Below are 20,826 nucleotides of genomic sequence, written 5' to 3'. Positions count from 1 at the left end.
TCATATCATAGCATGTTTTCTGCGTCTTACACTTTGTCAGCTCGCATCACTTCACCGACGGGGGACCGAGGCGTAACGCTTGTTTTACTTTCTTTCCCCCCTTGTTTGTATACGCGCCTGAGTGGAGACGTCTCAATTTTGGAAATAGTTTTTTTTACCTCAACATTTTTAGACTTTGCATTTATTTTCATTAAATCATTATTTGTCGAATTTTACTTTACTTGTCTTGTTTCTGTGTTTGTGAATTGAGTCATTAAACCCCGTGTCGGCCGTCTGATCAGGTAAGACTCTGAACCTTGCCGCGCGCGACAGAAATAATCCCGCCAGGCGCCAGGTTTGAAATACGCCTTGGAGTTAAAGCTCGTTTTGGATATTCGCCTGAGGCCGGTGTTCATCGGCCACGGACAGGACAATATTAAGCTATTGTATTTAATGTTGTTCTTACTTTTGTTATTAGAAGTGGCCTTTGAAAATATCCACGATAAAGCTATCTTAACACCGATATACACCTCAACACGCAACCCCCTTGGTGGGGAAAACCCCCTTGGGGTGGGGAAAACCCCCTTGGGGTGGGGAGAAGTTAAATTGCTACAACCTCCATTGCGTGATGCTTAGTCTCCCTATCAAGTTTAGTTGAGATTGGATAAGTAATGATTGAATGTATCGCAGTCAAAAATCAGTCAGACACACAGACAGACAACAAATTGCATATTTTAGTATGATTACCAATTATGTAGAAACATTTTTTCCAAATGAACTTTTTTATTCATAAGTGAAGAGATCAAACTAAACACTGTTATATTTTAAGGAGGTTACATGTCAGGAATACATGCAAAAAATATGTACAAATTAAAATTCACTGGTTGCAGATTCAGCCCCTTAGGTCAGTACTTGGCGGAATCACCTTTTGCAGCAATGACTGCTATGAGACTTTTTGGGTCGGTCTCTACCAGCTTTGTGCAGAGAGATGGTGAAATCTTTGCACATTCTTTATGTGATAATTGCTTTAGTTCTGCCAAGTTTGATGGTGATCGTCAATGGACTGCAATCTTCAAGTCTCACCATAAATGTTCAATTGGGTTCAAGTCAGGACTTTGACTGGGCCACTCAATAACATTTATTTCCTTCTTCAGCTACTCCAGTGTGGATTTAGCTTTGCACTCGGATCATTGTTCTGCTGAAATGTGAATCTCCTACCCAGTTTCAGATTCATAGCTGACTCAATCAGTTTAACATCAAGGATTCTCCTGGACATTGCACAGTCCCTTCTATCCTGACAAGCATGCCAATACCTGCTGATGAAAAGCAGCCCCATAACATGATGCTGTCACTACGATGCTTGACAGCAGTGATGGTGTTGACTGGGTGATGTACAGTGTTAAGCTTGCGCCAGACATAACGGTTTGAATTTAGACCAAAAAGTTCAATTTTTGTCTCGTCTGACCACAAAACTTTTCTCCACATGCCTGCAGTATCATTAAGATGCTTTTTTGCAAACTCTGTATGAGCTTTTAGATGCATCTTTTCCAGTCTTGGCTTCTTTCTTGCTACCTGTCCATAGAGGCCAGCTTTGTGAAGGGAACGGGATATGGTTTATTGATGAACACTGCCCCCCATCTCGGACATAGACCCTTGCAGATCTTTCAAAGTCATCATTGGATCTACAGTGAAATCCCGAACCAGTTTCCTGCTTGCTGGCTGCTGAGTTTGGATGGGCGACCTGATTTGGGTAGAGTCTGGGTGCTATGATACTTCTTGATGATGGATTTCACCGTACTCAAAGGGATAATGAGTGACTGAAGTCTTCCTATAACCCTCTACTGAACAGTGCTTCTCCGTCACTTTATATCTGACTTCTTTGGGAAGCTCCTTGGTCTACATGTTTGCCTTGATGATTGACCAAGTGAGTTGCACTTTAAAACTCCTTAGATAAGTGGGGAGTTTAATTTTTAAGATAAACCTCTGATTACATACAGGTGAAACCTATTACACTTATTTTGGAACCTTTCAAACAAAAAAATAGCTCCTGAAGTGATTTAGGGTTAATTATGCAAAGGGGTTGAACACTTATGCAACTGAGAATCATTTGATTTTATCTGTTAATCGAACTTATTCACATTTTTTCTGAAATTTTTAGCTTTAACACTCTGAAGTAGTTTGTGAACACGTCTATATATTAAATTTCATTTGAAAGACTCATGAAATAAGCTCAGGGGGCATCAAAATGTGAAAACTTGGAGGGGGGGATTACTTTTGCAGGCCACTGCATCGAACAAATGGTTTCAAATGGAGCACCTCACCACCTTTAGAACATTTAAATTGCATAAGATGTGGCAGTAAATGTGAATTGTTGCTTCCAGCTTGCCAGCTTGATGACAGAAGATGTAATTTGGATCTTTGACACCTCCGTCCCTACGGGCATGGGCAACCTGCTCATCAAAAAAAAAGATCTCTCACCGAACAGTGCTCAATTCCGCTCAATTGCTCAAGAAACATTCTTTATTAGGATTAACAAAGACAGGTGGAGACAAATTTTCAGCTACACTGCATTGTATGTGGAGTAACCATTTAGACATAGAACATCAAGTTCTTATGATGTTAATGTATGCGACATGTGGGACCACACGTTTGATCCCAAACCTCCTCTTTGAGTGAGCTCGCGTATCACTGAGAGCAATGACAACCCACTGATACCAAATGAATTTGAACCTCACAGTGGCTACGCAGTCCGGCTGAGCGGCGCGAGCGGCGAACGTTGCTTGGGGACACACTCTGCTTCCTCTTCATCTCCCCTCTGGCGGCAATTTCTGCATGGCTCTGCTTGCGTGGTGCTTCTGACCACCTCGGACTGCGCGGACGCCTCGAGGCTGGAGGACTCATTGTCCTTACAGCTGCCCTTCTACTCATCTACCTTTTCTGGAGCTTTGTGAGTGATGTTAGGGTGTGTGTGAGTTAGTACTTAGAAAAAACAACAACAATGCATGACTAAAAAGACAAGACATGAAGGAGTCTAATGATTTTGGGTATTGGGTTGCATTTCTGAAAATGAGGTGCAACATTCAAAAACATGAGTGAGAAAAAAATGTTGGATTATGAATGTATAAATCAGATTCTCATAATGCAGATTTACATTATTGTGGAAACAATCGATTGCAACCCCGAAACTACTTTGTAACATACTTTTCTTCTGTGCTTTTGGTGTCTTCTGATCACTTCATGCTAAAGCCTGACTCAAGTTACAGGGATGATGCATATCTCATTACCCTGCACTCGCAAAGCAAAAAGCAGGGTTAGGCATTCAGTTACGTACGTGTGGCGTACGTATGTGCGTCTGCATTTTAAAAATTCATCTCAGCAACTGTTGGTCCGATTGTCACGAAATTTTACCATAGAAGCGCCTCCGCCTGTATATGTTTTTTTATTCATAATTAAGACGTCATAGGTCATGTGGTACGGATGCCATCTTTGAAAAGCGTTACACCTCCATATATCCCAAACCACTCAATGGAAAGACTTGAAACAAGGCTCATTGTCAAGTACACCCCATGGGGAATAAGATATGTGATGATGATGTCATTGGTGCTATCATTATGACGTCATAATTCGACAAGTACAACGCTTGATCTGATCAGTATGAAAAAAAAAATCCTCTACAACTGGTAGTCCGATGGACACAAAATTCACCATAGAAGCACCATCTCCTGTATAATATTTTAATGATAATTATGACGTCATCGGTCACGTGGTACAGGCGCCATCTTAGAAAAATCTAAAAACGTTGCACCTCTATCTCCAAAACTGCTCCATGGAAAAAATTGAAACATGGTGTGTTGTCAAGTACTCCCCTTGGGGAATAAGCTTTGTTAATGATGATGTCATCAGTACCTTAATTATGATGTCATAATTCGACAAGTACAGCACTTGATTCGATCAGAATGAATTTCGTTTGTCTGCAATTTTTGGTCCGATTGACACTAAATTTTCACCATAGGAGCGCCTCCCCTTGTAGAATATTTTAATCTTAATTATGACGTTATAGGTCGTCATGATGCTGCTTCTGCTGTCTCAACAATGGATGGAGGCCCTCAACACCAAACAGGAAATCAGAACTGTCTCCCTTGACATATCTCGTTCCTTCGATACGGTCTGGCACCCCGCTCTGCTCACCAAACTCTCCTCCTACGGTATCCATGGAAATCTCCACACATGGCTTGCGGACTTCCTCTCCAGTCGCAGTCAACGTGTGGCCCTGAATGGAATTCTCTCATCTCCCCTTCCTGTTCAGGCTGGAGTTCCTCAAGGCAGTTTTCTGGGCCCTGTGCTTTTTTTTGGTATTCATCAATGATCTCTCCGATTCTCTGGAAAATCCTCTCTATCTCTTTTTGATGACTCCAAACTCTGCTGCTCCATATCTCAACCCTCAGATTGGCAGGCAGCAACCTTTTCACTCTCTGCAGACCTGGTCAAAATCACAAACTGTCTCTACTCTGCGATGTAGTCAACACCGAGGGCCTTTCACTCACTCACCGCAGGCAGGTTGGTGGTCTTTCTGTCTTCTACCGACTCCTCTCCGGCCTTGCTCCCCCAGCTCTCTCTGTGCTGTCCCCCCAATATTCCTTCAGGTCGCACAAGATCTGCCTGCAACCCTCTTATGGTTAAACTGCCAAAGTCTAGGTTCTCTGCTCACCTTCACTCTTTCATTCCCCTTTTCTCCTGCCTCTGGAACAAACTCCCCCACTCCCTTCAATCCCACTCCTCCCTCCAGGTCTTTAAAACAGCTGTTCACCACCATCTCTTATCTTCCCCCATCGAAAACCTTGATCTTTTCTACCCCCGGTAATTCACCCCAGAGTCCTTGCAGTGTTCATATGTTTTATTCCTCTCCCACCTCCCCCCAAGTCCTCCCGATGTCCCTGCTCTCAAATGTTGTGTTTGTGTCCTTCCCCCTCTTCCCCCTCTCTTTTGTGTCCTTCCCCCTCTCTCCCCATCTTGTCTACCACTCCCCTTGTTTTTTGTGTTTTGTGTGTCGGTTTGTCTTTTTGTGTGATTAATGTTAGCTCTTTCACGAGCCTCGATCTTGTATACAAAAAAAAAAAAAAAAAAATCCTGACAAATCTCACACTCACTACGTCTCTCCGAAAAGACCGTCTGGAAAACCCTCCCATCTACTTTCTCAACAATCCTCTCCAAGAAGTTCTGTTGCTCAAGCTTTTGGGTCTCACTATCAGCCATGATATTTCCTGGGAAAACCACATTTCCAAGCAGGCCTCCAAAGCCAGTCGCCGACTGGGCATCCTCAGTCGTGCGAAGTCCTTCCTTGGCACACCTGAGCTGCTTACCACATACAAAGCTTTCATCCGCAGCTCAATGGAATACTGTTCTCCCCTCTGGGCCGGTGCTCCTGCCTCACACCGAGGTCGTCTTCACGCTGTTGAAACCAAAGCTTTCAGAATCATTGGAATCTCCCACGATGAAGCTAACTCTGAGGGCCTTTCACTCTCACCGCAGGCAGGTTGGTGGTCTTTCTATCTTCTACCGACTCCTCTCCGGCCTTGCTCCCCCAGCTCTCTCTGTCCCCCAAATATTCCTCCAGGTCGCACAAGATCTGCCAGCAACCCTCTGATGGTTAAACTGCCAAAATCTAGGCTTTCTGCTCACCTTCACTCTTTTATTCCTCCCCTTTTCTCCCGCCTCTGGAACAAACTCCCCCACTCCCTTCAATCCCACTCCTCCCTCCGTCTTTAAAACAGCTGTTCACCACCATCTCTTATCTTCCCCCATCCAAAACCTTGATCTTTTCTACCCCTGCTAATTCACCCCAGATACAATTTTTTGAAATTCCAACTTCTTTCCTGGAAGTCCTTGCAGTGTTCATATGTTTTATACCTCTCCCACCTCCCCCCCAAACCCTCTCCCTCCCACAGTTCTCTCGATGTCCCTGCTCTCAAATGTTGTTTGTCCTTCCCCCTCTCTCCCCATCTTGTCTACCGCTCCCCTTATTTTGTGTTTTATGTGTCGGTTTGACTTTTTGTGTGATTAATGTTAGCTCTTTCACGAGCCTCGATGTTGTATCCAAAAAAATAACAAATAAAATAAAAAAGGCTGGAGTGCCCCGAGGCAGTGTTCTGGGCCGTCTCATTCCTGATCTTCATCAACAATCTGAATCTCTGAAAATCCCCTTTATCTATTTGCTGATGAGTTCACCCTCTGCCATGACGTCTCTCATCCTTCAGTTAGGCAGGCTGCAGCCTTTCCCTCTATTCAAACCTCGAATAAAATCACAAGCTGGTCAAACATTTGGAAAATGTACTTCAATCCTGAGAGATCTCACACTCTCACCGAAAGGACCATCTGGTAAACCCTCCTATCTACTTTCTCAACAATCCTTTTTTAAGGAAATTCAGTCATTGAAACTCCTGGGTCTCACTATCAACCATGATCTTTCTTGGACAAACCACATTTCAAAGTTGCCCGACAAGGCATCCTCCCTCGTCCAAAGTCCTTCCTTGGCACACCTGATCTCCTACAAGGTCTTCAGCCACAGCTTGGTGGAGTACTGCTCTCCCTCACATTTTGCTCAGTCTGATGCTGTGGAAATTAAGGCATTTAAGATAAATGAAATCTCCTGCGATGAAGCCGATTCTATGGGCCTCTCACTTCGCCATCAGACAGGTCGGTGGTCTATCTTCTACCGCCTCCTTTCAGGTCTTGTACCTTTCTTCCTTTTTGGTCTCCATTGAATCTGCTCTTTCCGTGCCCCCGCCCCCCTCCCTCAAGTTTCTGCAGTGCTCACATGGTCCAGCATCAAACCCCTTGCGGTGAATTTAACTAAATCCAGGATCACTACTCACCTCCATCCTCCACTCATTTGTTCCTCTTTTTCCCCACCTGTAGAATCAACATCCACATCCACCTCAATCTCATCATTCCCTCCAGGTCTTCAAGACAGCTTTTGGGGGTCAACCCCCTCAGTAGACCCCATCAGAAATTGATTTTTTTTTTAATGCCGTGAACAAACTTTGGTACATCACAGGTGATGAAGATTGTGATCCAGTTTCATCGAAATTGTGTGTAGTTTCTGAGAAAAAAAGCAAATACCTATTTGGGGGGGGCAACCCCCAAAAAGACCACCTTGGACCCCAATTTTTTTTAATGCTGGGAACAAACGTTAGTACATCATGGGTGATGAACGGAACGTTGTGGTCCAGTTTCATCAGAATTGCATGTGTAGTTTCTGAGAAGAAAGCAAATACCTATTTTGGAGAGTCACCCTCCCCTTCCCCCCAACCCGCCCCCCCCCCGCCCCAATTAGACCTCCTCAGCCTCGATTTCTTATTTTTAATGCCGTGAACAAACTTTGGTACATCACGGGTGATGAAGGTTGCGGTCAGGTCTCATCAGAAAATGCTTGTGTAGTTTCTGAAGAAAAAAGCAAATACCTATTTTAGGGAGTCAAACCTGGACCCAGTTTGACTCACCCCCCCCCCATAGATCCCCTCAGACTTCGACTTGCTTAATCCCGTGAACAAACTGATGAGGGTTGTGGTCAAGTTTCATCAAAATAGTGCGGAGCCGTGGCGTATGCCCATTGCCCACCCTCCCGCAATCAAAATAGTGCGTGGCGTTTCAGAGGAAAGAGCCAATTCCTATTTGGAGGGGGGGGGAGGGGGTCAAACCTGGAACCACTTTATTTTACCCTTGGTAGACCCCCTTAGACCCTGATTCTTTTAAAATGCCGTGAACAAACTTTAGTCACAATCCCATCCGCAGTTTCGGAGAAGTTGCAAGCTCCCCGGAATAAGCCATCGCATAAGCTCCCCGGAACTTCCAGGTGAGCTAATAAGTATTAACTATTCTCTGAGTTGATAGAGCCTGCCTTACTACCATCCTAACTCTCATTCGTTACTCTAAAACTGTGATCTTCCTCAAATATGGTGACCATACCTGAACACAATATTCCATAGGAGGCCTCATTAAATTCCTGTAGAGTTAAGACTACCTCTTTTGAAGGCTACTCTACCGTATCAAGCCCTGTCTCTGGACTTCATAACCCGAGCTCATCATTTTAGAGTCTGCATTAAAGCCATTGATTGGACCGAACTCCTTGACATGTCTCGTTGAATCCACACACTTTGGCAGCATCACAGTCTCTCCTCGAGTGGTTAAAAGAAAGAAGCATATTGATTTTCAGGTCAAAAGGTCAACATGCGCCAAAAGTCAACAACTTTGTCAAATTTCTAAATTCCTCAGTTTTCATCCGATTGACTTCCGATTGATTTGCATAACAGGTCACTGAATTCAACCACCAATTGTTTTTTAAGGACAAATGTGTTTCAGGGACTTCGCAAGTATTGTGCCTTGCACGACATCTTTCTCGTTTGTGTTTGCTTGGTCATTATGCATTCAGACCCTGCAGGAACCAGCACAGCCAAACTTGGCATGACCTCCTCTTTCATCCGGAGGAAGGTCGGGGGCCATGTTTGGATAAAAATGACCTCAGATAAAAACAGAGAATTGGCCTTTAGGCGTTGATCGGGTCTTGTGCTTATACACCGTCTGGGTTTTTTTCGGGAACAATCGAGTAATATGTATTGTGAAGATGGTATGTTGAGGTCATACGTATGCAAGCTAATAATGGAAAATGTGGATTACTTTGGTATGCGAGGCCAACATTCCCCAATTTGTCATGCAATAAATATTTAAATGAATATACCCAGGCAACGCCAGGTACTTCAGTTAGGTGATCATAATGATGCCTTGCCTTTCCTGCGGAACACCAGAATGGCAGTTTATAGCTGGTTGGAGATTTGAACCCAGATGAGAGCTCAGAGGCAAGTTTGCACAACTCTAGGCTATCCTGCCAGCCCACTACAAGCATAGCAATGGAATATAGTCTTTCAACCCCAAATATCTGCACACGTTTACCAATCTGGTTCCTGCTCCTTGTCCTAAATCTCAATTATCTGTTCATTTGTGATCCTGTTCCATAAAATTACTTCCTTTCTTCATTGAGTCTCACCATTATCACCAGTCCTTGAATGTGGCTGTAAACTATTATACAAGTACACACTCACACCTAATTGGCTTTTTCTATTCTTCAATGGCACATTCGGTTGCAAATCTTATGAGAGTTGCACGCACATCCATCTCCATATTTGACGGTCTCATGTAACTATCCCACCCTTTGTTTGCAAATTCCTCACACAAGCATTATCATTACAGACCTGGTATAACAATAGTGTAATGGTAGATCATGAACATTCAGCCTTGAAATTACATGCAGAAGTATTCTTCAAAATACTTTGTTCTCCCTTGTTTCTTTCCCCAAGGTTTCTCTTCGTTATCACCTGCGTCTCTACACACAGTGGCGGCAGAGTCATCAGCGAGTTCGTTTGCTTTTACCACCGCCCAGACCTCCAACACTTCTAGCAGCACCAACTATCATTAAACACTCTCCAATTTCGCCACCCTCTGTGCATACACCAACGACTCTTCGCTCCATGCCCACATCACCAATGGTCTCGTCCTTACCACACACACCCCAAAATTCCTACCCACTTTCAATCCCGACGTCTCCCTGTCCCAGCCCTCCCCCTGATGTGGCAAATCCTCCTGCATATCCAATGCCTCCTGTAACACCTCACTCTCTCCCCTCCCTTTCTGTTTCGTCCTCTCCTCCACCACTTCGCTCTCTCCCCTCACTTCCATTCTGTTCTCCAAACCCTCATCAATATCTTCAATCCCTTACAATACCCCCATCAACGACCTCTCTCCAGCCTTCAACATACTCTCTTTCCAAACCCATTAGTCCTCCCCCATCATCTGCTCTTTCTTATCAATTTTTGTCATCTCATTCCAACACTATACAACACGCTAACTCTTCCCCTTGCACTTCTACATCTCCATATAACCACACTAATCATCTTCCTCCATGTGATTCTGCACACCCTATTTTATCACCTTCCCATTCTCATCATTCATCATCCCAGCCTCTTCAATCACATTCCCAAAACTCTTCTACCCCTTTATCTGCAACCAATCCTCCATTACTTTCTCATTTTACCCAGTCTCCTCTATCAACACTAGATACTTCTCACCATCCTCAGTCATCGTACAGATCTGTACACTGTCCATCACATACCTACCCTCCTCCATCACCTTCCCACGCCGCTCGCCCTCCCGCATCACATTCCCACGCCGCTCACCCTCCCACATCACCTTCCCACGCCGCTCGCACTCCCGCATCACCTTCCCACGCCGCTCGCACTCCCGCATCACCTTCCCACGCCGCTCGCACTCCCGCATCACCTTCCCACGCCGCTCGCCCTCCCGCACCACCTTCCCATGCCGCTCGCCCTCCCGCACCGCCTTCCCATGCCGCTCGCCCTCCCGCACCACCTTCCCATGCTGCGCGCTCTCCCGCACCACCTTCCCATGCCGCCCGCCCTCCCGCATCACCTTCGCACTCCGCCCGCCCTTCCGCATCACCTTCGCACTCCGCCCACCCTCCCGCATCACCTTCGCACTCCGCCCTCCCTCCCGTATCACCTTCGCACACCGCCCGCCCTCCCGCATCACCTTCGCACTCTGCCCGCCCTCCCGCATCACCTTTGTACTCTGCCCGCCCTCCCACATCACCTTCGCACTCCGCCCACCCTCCCGCATCACCTCCGCACTCTGCCCGCCCTCCCGCATCACCTTCGCACTCTGCCCGCCCTCCCGCATCACCTTCGCACTACGCCCGCCCTCCCGCATCACCTTTGCACTCCGCCCGCCCTCCCGCATCACCTTCGCGCTCCGCCCGCCCTCCCGCATCATCTTCGCACTCCGCCCGCCTTCCTGCATCACCTGCGCGCTCCGCCCGCCCTCCCGCATCACCTTCGCACTCCGCCTGCCCTCCCGCATCACCTTCACACTCTGCCCGCCGTCCCGCATCACCTTCGCACTCCGCCCGCCCTCCCGCATCACCTTCGCAGAAAGCCCACCCTCCCGAATCACCTTCGCACTCCGCTCGCCCTCCAGCATCACCTTCGCACACCGCCCTCCCTCCCGCATCACCTTCCCACTCTGCCCGCCCTCCCGCATCACCTTCGCACTCTGCCCGTCCTCCCGCATCACCTTCGCACTCTGCCCGCCCTCCAGCATCACCTTCGCACTCTCCCGCATCACCTTCACACTCTGCCCGCCCTCCAGCATCACCTCCGCACTCTGCCCGCCCTTCCGCATCACCTTCGCACTCTGCCCACCCTTCCGCATCACCTTCGCACTCTGCCCGCCCTCCCGCATCACCTTCCCACTCTGCTTGCCCTCCCGCATCACCTTCGCACACTGCCCTCCCTCCAGACTCACCTTCCCACTCTGCCCGGCCTTTTCCCTCATCACCCCACTCTGCCCAGCATAAATCACATTCTCATTCCGTATACCCTACTGCGTCACTTTCCAATTCAGCTCATCCTCTTCCAACACATTATAGTCCTTCTCTTCCATTACCGCTACACTCTTTTTATGCTCCTTTGCCAACTTCCCACTGTGCTCACAATCACACATTTTCTTCCCACTCTATTCACCCTCCCACATTGCTTTCCCAATTTTCTCACCCACCAAAAACACTTTTTGACTCTTCTACACCTCCCCACAATCATCCTTCTAACTCTGCTCACTTCCCCCCATCACCTTCCCAATCTGTCCATCCTCCTCTAGCACCTTCTTACTCTCCTCCATCACATTCACACTCTTGCCACACTCATTTATCACCTTCCCGCACATCACCGTCTCATTGTGCAGCATCTTCTCACTGTCATCCACATTCCTACTCTTCTCCATTATCTTCCTACCCCCCAAAACAATCACTCTCCACTTGCTGCACTCCATCACCTTCCCACTCTTCTCCTCCTCCTGAATTAATCTACTCTTCCTATCCTCCTGGGTTAATCTCCCACTCTTCCTGTCCTCCATCACCTTCCCACTCTCCTCCTCCTCCTGTATTAATCTCCTACTCTTCCTGTCCTTCATCACCTTCTCACTCATCTCCATGCTTTCCAAAATCAACTTGTCAGGTAGCTTTACCCCCATCACCAGACAGCGATTCTCTTCAATCATCTCAGTCTGTTTACCATCCACCATCCCTTTCCATGTCCTCTTCTCAATCTTACCATTCTACTCCATCTCTACCCCTCCCCACTCAACCACCCACATCCACTTCTATCCTCTGACCCCCACACCCTCCTCTTCACACTCACCACCACCCTTTGTACATTTCTTCCTCTCTTCTCCTTCCAATTTTGTTCCATTGCCATATCCATCTCTCCACTCCCTTCCACTTTCTGCATTACAATCATCTCAGATACAGAATGTATTTCAACCAGACTTTCCCTGATGGACGGATGAAGAAACCAAACAATCGGGGCCATTCAAACCTGACCGAATGAATTAGCACACCCATTCTACAAATTGATATATATTGCAACAACATTCCATCACAACCCTCTGATGTTATATCAGCTCCAATGTCTGATCGTTTTGGGTGAGAGTGGGAGGGGATGGAGATTGGTATACCAAAACATGTGGAATTGTTGATGAGCAAGAAAATTTCACTTTCTGCATCATTTTGGTTAAACTTGTACAAATGAATTGTATATTATAATGGCAGTGGGCCCAATATGATACTGTTGACCAATTCTAAGTAACATGTAATCATGAAGCATATAAAGCTCAAGCCAGAATTTAAATTACTAACCTTTGTGCCTTTGTCAATTTAAGCTGTATAGTCGTACAACTCCAACAGGTGGTGTACCAACAATCAGCAAAAACCCAGGGAAGATATTAAAAACAAACAATAAAACTGGAAATTGTTTTTGTGATCAAGCAAGATGTTCCACCAGAAGGACGATTGCCATGTCGACATAACCCAGGAACTTGGAATTGTCAAAACTATTGTTGGTGTGGCAAAACAAATACTTCCCACCCTCCTCAATCACCTTCCCACTCTGCCCACCCTCCTCAATCACCTTCCCACTCTGCCCACCCTCCTCAATCACCTTCCCACTCTGCCAACCCTCCTCAACCACCTTCCGTCTCTGCCCACCCTCCTCCATCACCTTCCAGCTCTGTCAACCCTCCTCCATCACCTTCCAGCTCTGTCAACCCTCCTCCATCACCTTCCCACTCTGCCAACTCTCCTCCATAACCTTCCAGCTCTGTCAACCCTCCTCCAGCACCTTCCCACTCTGCCCACCCTCCTCCATCACATTCCAGCTCTGTCAACCCTCTTCAATTACCTTCCCACTGTCAACCCTCCTCAATTACCTTCCCACCATCAACCCTCCACATTTACCTTCCCACTCTGCCAACCCTCCTCCAGCACCTTCCCCATCTTCCTCCAGCATCTTCCCACTACCCACCCTCCTCCATCACCTTCCCACTATCGTTGATACAAATGTGCAAGGAACCCTAATTGGGTGGGAGTAGGGTCAAATCCAATTAATTTCGACCAATCATTCAACCAGCTATCTTATAAATAAACGAATGAAGATCTGGTTTTGAACATTATGCAGAAAAAAATTCTTTATTCTTCCAAGTAAAAAATAAACAATACAAACAGAACCAGAACAAAATATTGATGACAAACCACCAAACCCAAGGCATTGCTACGGGGCTTTTCTAAAAGGAGCAAATCACTACAGACAGCATGCACTAAAATATGAAAATCTACATGAAAGGATTATCAAACTAAGTATTTTTTTGTTTAAGCTTAAAAAACATCACCACAGCCAGGCTAAAGAGCCTAAATAAGGTGGGATGGATGATTCTGCTGGTGCATATGATTGGGTGCCATCCTCAATCATGATCCTCTTGTAAATAGTCAGTTTGTCCAATATTCATTTGATCCCTTTCCTCCCTCATTCCCCAACTACACCCACCCACCACAATCAGTTATATTATCCTAGTTTTAAAAACAGCCCCCACCGAGCCAAAATGCACAGTGTGCCAAAGATCACTCTTGCTGGCAGTGTTTAGACTTACATTTTAAAACATATAAGTGAAGCTATTGCCACTTCATCTCGAAATCCCACAGCTTGCCAATTGCCAAATCCCCTCTGCCAGTCCCCTTAAAGTGTTAATTGCAGGACTGCAAATCAAATTAAAATAAAGCCACTTTAGCACCATTCACATGCGCTTTGAAGAGTTTGTGGGGTCTAAGCATGTACGGCAACATAAAGATGCGTCGTGTGGAGGGCTGATGAAACACAGGCCTCTGCTTATCCGATACAGAGACGCCCAATCTGTTGTTAAACGTCCAAGACATAGTCTGATCAGGACAATGAAATATGGGAAGAACAAAAGTTTGAGATCGAGATAACATACGTCCACAGACCAAAAACAAAATTTAAACACCCTGCAGGGGTGGACATAAATGATTTTTAAAAAATACTCAAGATTCTCCGATGTCATGGCTCAGCAAGGCATTTAGAACACAATACTACCGAGATTCCTGCCAATCCATTCCCTTCCCCCACCCCCCACAAACCAAAGAGCAGGACAGGTTTAGGTTGACATCACAGCAATGCTGTCATCAAGGAGATCACATGACCACACACTGACGCTCACCACTTCGGGGATCCCCCTGCAAGACACGATCACAAACAAGAACGTTTATCGTCAGAAGTAGCAATGAATTGGATGACCAGGGAAAAGGACCATCACCTTTGTTATAACCGGTTAGCATTGGGCCAAAGCCAAGCCAGCCCCAGCAGTGACAGCACATTTTGTGTCCTTTGTGCATGCAAAGCCTTGGGGGGGCCAGTGTGGCTGAGGAGAGGTAAAGGAAGTGAAATGATAAGCCATGCTTCGTCCTCAAAAAACGCAACATGCAAGAAAAGGACAGAGCATTTCCCACTCCCAGCGACCAAGCCAGCCCATCACCTGGTCAGGAAAACCTGAACCACTACTAACCTGGTTTTGCTCAACACTCGTGGAAATGGACACCTCCTCACGTAGGGGCTTTCCACAAGTTGTACACATAAACTCCAAAGACCTTCCGGTTTTCTTCTCCACCTCCATTGCCATATCTGCATGCTCCTCATCACCATGCCCCTGCTTTTCGAACTGTACTCCCATCAGAGACTTCTGCCTCCTGGAAGATGCAGTTTTCCTGCGAGTTTCCACACCTTCACTTTCCCAACAATCTTCATGAGTCACAGACTCTTTCACAGATATTCCAGCACCATCAGTGTCGCCACACTTTGTGTACTTCCGTTTGGCAAGAGGTACCGTGAGCGAATCCTCGTCCTGCGGTGCAGCTGGCATGCTCGTCACGACGGCAGAGTGACTTTTGCGTGCAAACATTAGACCAGAGGCACCGGCACCGCTTGACTCCCCCTGTTGCAGGGCGAGCGGGAGTATGTAGAACACCCTTTCCTTTTCTTTGGGGAAAAGCATTCAAAGCCCAATAGATCTGGCTATCAGATGGAATCACAAGCTCTGCCAAGCTGGATATCTTAATCAATTCACCATTTATTTTTCAGCAAATTTTTCGACCGACTTAAAGCCGTCATTGCAGCCCAAACCGTACTATCTTTCTTGGAGTTTCATAGCAACGAAAGAAACAAAGTAAAGGGGCAATACCCCTGGGCGCTCACCTGGTTGAATAAAGAGTACACTGCACTGACTAACGGTATTTTAAACCAATTTCAATGGTTACTAGAAGACAGGGCAGCATGTAGAATCATAATAACATAATCATAAGACTTTAAACAAACAAACAAGAAGACGTCATGCGGAGCATGAATTTAATGATTTTTAAAATTTGACCTTTTGACCTCAAAAATAGTTAATTTCCCAATTTAGTGACAATATACAAATGCTACTCAATTTTCAAGTCAATCAGATTTAAAATGGCGATTTTAGAAATTTAACTTCCAGATGACCTTTGACCTCAAAATCAATAGGCTTCTCAATTGGGACGACCGATACAACTTGGTGAAGTTTCGTGACGATCGGTTTAGAATTGTGACCTGTAGGCCGGTGACAAACAGACAAATAAACAGACAGATAGACAGAACCACAAACGCAACCGACCAATATACTTGAAAAATCTTCGATTTTGCAAGTAAAAATCTATTCTTGGGGTTTTACCAACCAACCAACCACCCCTGAAGACCCCAAATGGGCAGATTTTTTTTAATGCCATGAACAAACTTTGGTACATTACGGGTGATGAAGGTCGTGGTCAAATTTCATCGAAATTGCTTGCGTAGTTTCTGAGAAGAAAGCAAATACCTATTTTGGGGGGCTGGGAGGCTGGGGGGGGGGGTCAAAGCTGGATCCACTTTGACCCCCCGGTAGGCCCCCTTACACCCATATTTTTTAATGCCTTGAACAAACTTTCGTCACAACACAATTATAATTTGTGCCAAATTTGGTCACAATCCCATCAGCGGTTTCGGAGAAGAAGTTGCAAGTGTTGACGGGCTGACGGACAGATGACGCGCCATCGCATAAACTCCTCTGAACTTCGTTCCAGGTGAGCTACAAATGAGTAGGCTTAAAATAAAACGATATTAGACCTGTTAGGCCTCTCCCCCTTTCATTTACCATCAGGGTTAACAGATTGTGGATGACACCAACACCAAAGTACAACTGACAGACACCATGCTGTACATCCAAGATGAGCTGCTTGATAAATTAAGGATCAAAAACACACTGGGTCCCTGAGAACACCCGATGTTCCCAAGCCAAGAAGCAAACTCTAAAAGGAGGTAGGTGTCGAACCAAAGCCAAAAGTGCTGCACTTGAGAGAATGCTTAGCAATAGCTGAATTGGTGCCAGTGCCAACACGTTTTAAATGCACAAGCATAAGATGCATTTCCTTCATCAAGTTCTCGATCGATGGCAATGGTCATTATAATTAGATGACGATAAGACCTGCCACAAATTTTCCAGAGGGTTGAACTGCGTCATTCCATGGTGAGTCTACATAGAAAATGGCATTTTTTAGGCCCACCATCTCCTCATTTGTAGGAAACATGGTATACTGAAAGTTGTTCTTGAAACATTTCCTTGCCAAATTTGAGCACCATTGGTAAAAACAACAACAATAGCAACAACAAAAACAGTGCTAGATATAGGACCTCTCAAAAATGGATGCACTGGACTTCAGCCTCCCACAATTCCCTCTGATGAGACCGACCCATCTTGTGCTTTACCCTGTTTTACCAGTAGCATCACCTCCATTTCCATGTCACCCCCTCATGGAGATGCCTTGTCATCTGCCATTAGTCATATCAAAATTTGGGTTTTAGGATCAAGCCAATTGCATACACAATTTGCATATGGGTTCTAATCCTGCTCCGAACAGCCAAATATCAATTTTAAATCGGATGGGTCCGAAATCCAACTTTCAGCTGACTCTCGTCGCACGTGTGATTCTTAAATCACCTCCGCGTGGGATCATACCACGAATGCCTGATGGGGTTGAGGCGATATTACTGCACAGAGTCCTTCCTGCGTTTTTTTTAGCTTCTATGCTGTTCATCCTATGACAGGAAGAGATTAACAACAAAATGAAATACTTTGGTCTCAATCAAAACTATCCCCCAATGTGGTGAAAGGAGGTCTCGCCCACTCAAAATTACACACAATCTTAACCTAGCGACCATAAACACGAGTCCCAAGCATATCCAATCAAATGCAAGGCTAGAGATTGTGCAGGCAATTCTATGCAAGTATTGTTGTTCTGACCTGCAGCTCCGACACCATGTGCTTGCTGTGGATGGGTGTTGTCGTCCATAAAGATCAAGTTGTGACCTTGCTGTTGGGTGTGAAACGATGACCAGCCCAACGATCTCATCATTATGTCTCACACGAGTCACAAAACCTTCTCCAAATGGTAAGATCAGTTGTTCGACCAACTTCAATGCTCATCCTTTTACAGTGTTGCTCCCACCAAAAGGATCATGCCGCCCAATGAGCAAATCGTTCTCCATCGCATCACATCCATCGTTGAGGGTGAGGCAGAATTGATATGCACGAGTAAAAATAACATGATTCAACCTGCAGTTGTGATGTTGTGCCGTTGTCAAAGATGCTGTGGATCAGAGTGGTCTTATGGACCTCATACCACGAGCCTGAAGCTGGTTCCAAACCGAGTCAATTTGATCATCGATTGCTCTTCGCAGGTCATTATTTGAGAAATTATGCCGATGAAAAGCAGTTCCCCCCGTCTCAAAGCATGACTAGATAATTCTCACAAAGGGTTGTAACCTTTGGTCGACCTGAACTGCTCAGTCTGACCGTACTTTCTCAGTGCTGTAGAAATCACGCTGTATTGAACATGGTTCTGTGAAGCAATTATTGCAGTTCGAGTCACCCCGGCCAAATCGCCCCCCACCCGAACCTCCCGCACCTCGACCATCCTGATGGTGTGAAGCAAACTGAATTGTTATAAAATTATTCCTAAACCAACTGAGACCACACAAGCCCAGCTTATGGAAGGTATTGACATGGGCCATGTGCAAACATGCACACATTATACGTGAGACGTGATTTCCAAGAGACATGATTGCAAGTTCATGTGATAATTGGAGCATTACCATGTTGCACATACAATTTCAAGATTGGGTATCTTTCCTAATAACCATGGTTTGCATACGCATGATGGGGGGGGGGGGGGGGGGGGGAAGTTACAATTTTCTTTGTCACAACTATATTATACAAAGCTTGGTGTTGGCTTACAGGTTAATGGTGCTGGTTTAAGATCTTAGGGTCCCGAGTTTGAGCTTTGAAAATAACACAAGGTGGGTTAATTCAGCCTGCCATCCTTCCGGGGTCAGCAAAATGAGTTCAAGCCTAATGGGAAAATGCGCCAGAGTATCCTGCGTCGGAGTGGCGACCCGTCCAGAATTGTATCCCCTAGCCAATGAAAAACTGCTTTGGTAGCCACATGCACCTGAAGACGCAAAAGGAGTGGTTCTTCCTTTTTCTTCTTCATTTTAGAGATGAAGTCGATAAAACAATCAAGACGTTAAAATAGAGCCTTGCAGCATAGCAGAGCCGTTTTGGAAGGTCTGCAACATCACACTTGTGGTTCGCCTCTAAACCGGAAACATTTAATCAATCCCTGTCGACACCAAGAAAACCTTGGAGTGCAAGCAGAGTGCATCTCGCTGACATGACAAATGGGAAAGATCTCCCTGACTTTTATCTCCAAAGTATAGCTTCCCCATCCTTTAATCCCTGAAACCCAGACATTACATTGTTTGTTCCACTTGAGGACGTCCTCACCAATGGATCATACCGAGTCACAGACAACAAAATGATGACTGCCTTAGAGAAAATAGTGTCAAGGCCATGATGTTGGGTGTTCACACCAGGGCGTGTTTTAAGAGGCATACCCAGGTCACCGAATCTTCCCTTAGCTTCAGCATCACCAGCTCAAGATGTCAATCATGTTGATTGCGATTTTTCAACCACAACTTCAGAATGAAAGAGCAATTTCAGAAATGGCAAAGCAACTTTGTGTTCTATTTTCCTGCCTACTTGCATTTTCAGAGTACATGGATGATGAGGATATTTCTGAAGTGTCATGACTAGATGTATAGGCCTTCATCATGGTTAGATTGCTGAACCGTTTTGGGTAGATGTATAAGCCTTTGACAGAAAAATCCTGAAGAGAGTGAGTGAGTGAGTGAGTGAGTGAGTGAGTGAGTGAGTGAGTGTGAGAGTGAGAGTGAGAGTGTGAGAGAGAGAGAGAGAGAGAGAGAGAGAGAGAGAGAGAGAGACAGTCACGTGAAAAAGTAAGTACACCCCATGTAAAGTTTTGACTTTTTCAACATACAGCTATTTGATCTTCATTTCAACAATATTGATAGATAAAGGTGATATAATATAACAAATATCATGAAACATTTACATTTTGTACTCCATTGTATAATTTAAATAAACATAAATGCAAATTTCGCATGTGGAAAAAATAAGTACACCCCTACATTTATCACTACTTCAAATACCGAAAATTAGAATCAGGTGCACCAGCTCAGGTGCAAATGATTAGAACATCGTTGGAGAGGATCTTGGAGGAACCTGTCTTATTTAAACCTCAGACATTGAGTTTGATTTGCTCTTTGTTGTTGAAGTGTGCGGCGTCACCATGCCGAGATCAAAAGAGCTCTCCGAGGCCTTCAGAAAGAAGGTTATAGATGCCTACGAGTCTGGGAAGGGATTTAAAAAGATCTCCAAACAATTTGAAATCAATCATTCGACTGTCCGGAAGATCATCTACAAGTGGAGAAGATTCCAAACAACTGCCAACTTGTTCAGGCCAGGCCACCCCAGCAAGTTCAGCCCGAGAGCAGACAGCAAGATGCTGAAAGAAGTCTCTAAGAACCCCAGAATGTCATCACGGGACCTACAGGTAGCTCTTGCCACTGTTGATGTCAAAGTGCACGAGTCTACCATTTTTATTTTTTTTGTATATAAGATCGAGGCTCGTGAAAGAGCGAAGATTAATCACACAGAAAGACAAACCGACACATAGAACATATAACATCGGGAGCGGTAGACAAGATGGGGAGAGAGGGGGAAGGACACAAACACAACATTTGAGAGCAGGGACCGAGAGACGTGGAGACCGAGATCTGTGGGAGGGAGAGGGCTTTGGGGGGGAGGCATGGGAAGGGGGGTGGGAGAGGTATAAAACATATGGACACTGCCAGGACTTCCAGCAAAGAAGTTGGAATTTCAAACAAGGTGGATCTGGGGTGAATTAGCGGGGGTAGAAAAGATCAAGGTTTTGGATGGGGGAAGATAAGAGATGGTGGTGAACAGCTG

General features: G+C 45.6%; 2 protein-coding genes across 4 annotated transcripts in view; one reads left to right on the top strand and one right to left on the bottom strand.

Moving 5' to 3' along the window:
* Positions 1–20,826, top strand: part of LOC137429817 (E3 ubiquitin-protein ligase MARCHF3-like) — a 74,196-nt gene that overhangs the window by 43,713 nt on the left and 9,657 nt on the right. The window contains exons 4-5 of one of the 2 annotated variants that reach the window (XM_078779886.1): positions 2,717–2,926; positions 9,330–12,341. In XM_078779886.1, the coding sequence (XP_078636012.1) occupies positions 2,717–2,926; positions 9,330–12,212 (3,093 nt within the window). In that variant the 3' untranslated portion in view covers positions 12,213–12,341. Of the gene's footprint in view, positions 1–2,716; positions 2,927–9,329; positions 12,342–20,826 lie in introns of those variants that run through there. The other variant, XM_068120090.2, reaches the window with a different exon arrangement.
* LOC137429815 (lamin-B1) overlaps positions 13,546–20,826 on the bottom strand; it is a 29,483-nt gene continuing 22,202 nt past the window's right edge. The window contains exons 11-12 of one of the 2 annotated variants that reach the window (XM_068120086.2): positions 14,953–15,378; positions 13,546–14,623 (exon numbers count right to left, since the gene is read on the bottom strand). In XM_068120086.2, coding sequence (XP_067976187.2) covers positions 14,582–14,623; positions 14,953–15,378 — 468 coding nt within the window. In that variant the 3' untranslated portion in view covers positions 13,546–14,581. The remainder of the gene's footprint in view (positions 14,624–14,952; positions 15,379–20,826) is intronic. The other variant, XM_068120087.2, reaches the window with a different exon arrangement.

The sequence above is a fragment of the Myxine glutinosa genome, chromosome 6 (assembly GCF_964187855.1).
Source record: "Myxine glutinosa chromosome 6, kmMyxGlut1.1, whole genome shotgun sequence".
NCBI lineage: Eukaryota > Metazoa > Chordata > Myxini > Myxiniformes > Myxinidae > Myxine > Myxine glutinosa.
This window is presented reverse-complemented; position numbering and strand designations above follow the sequence as displayed.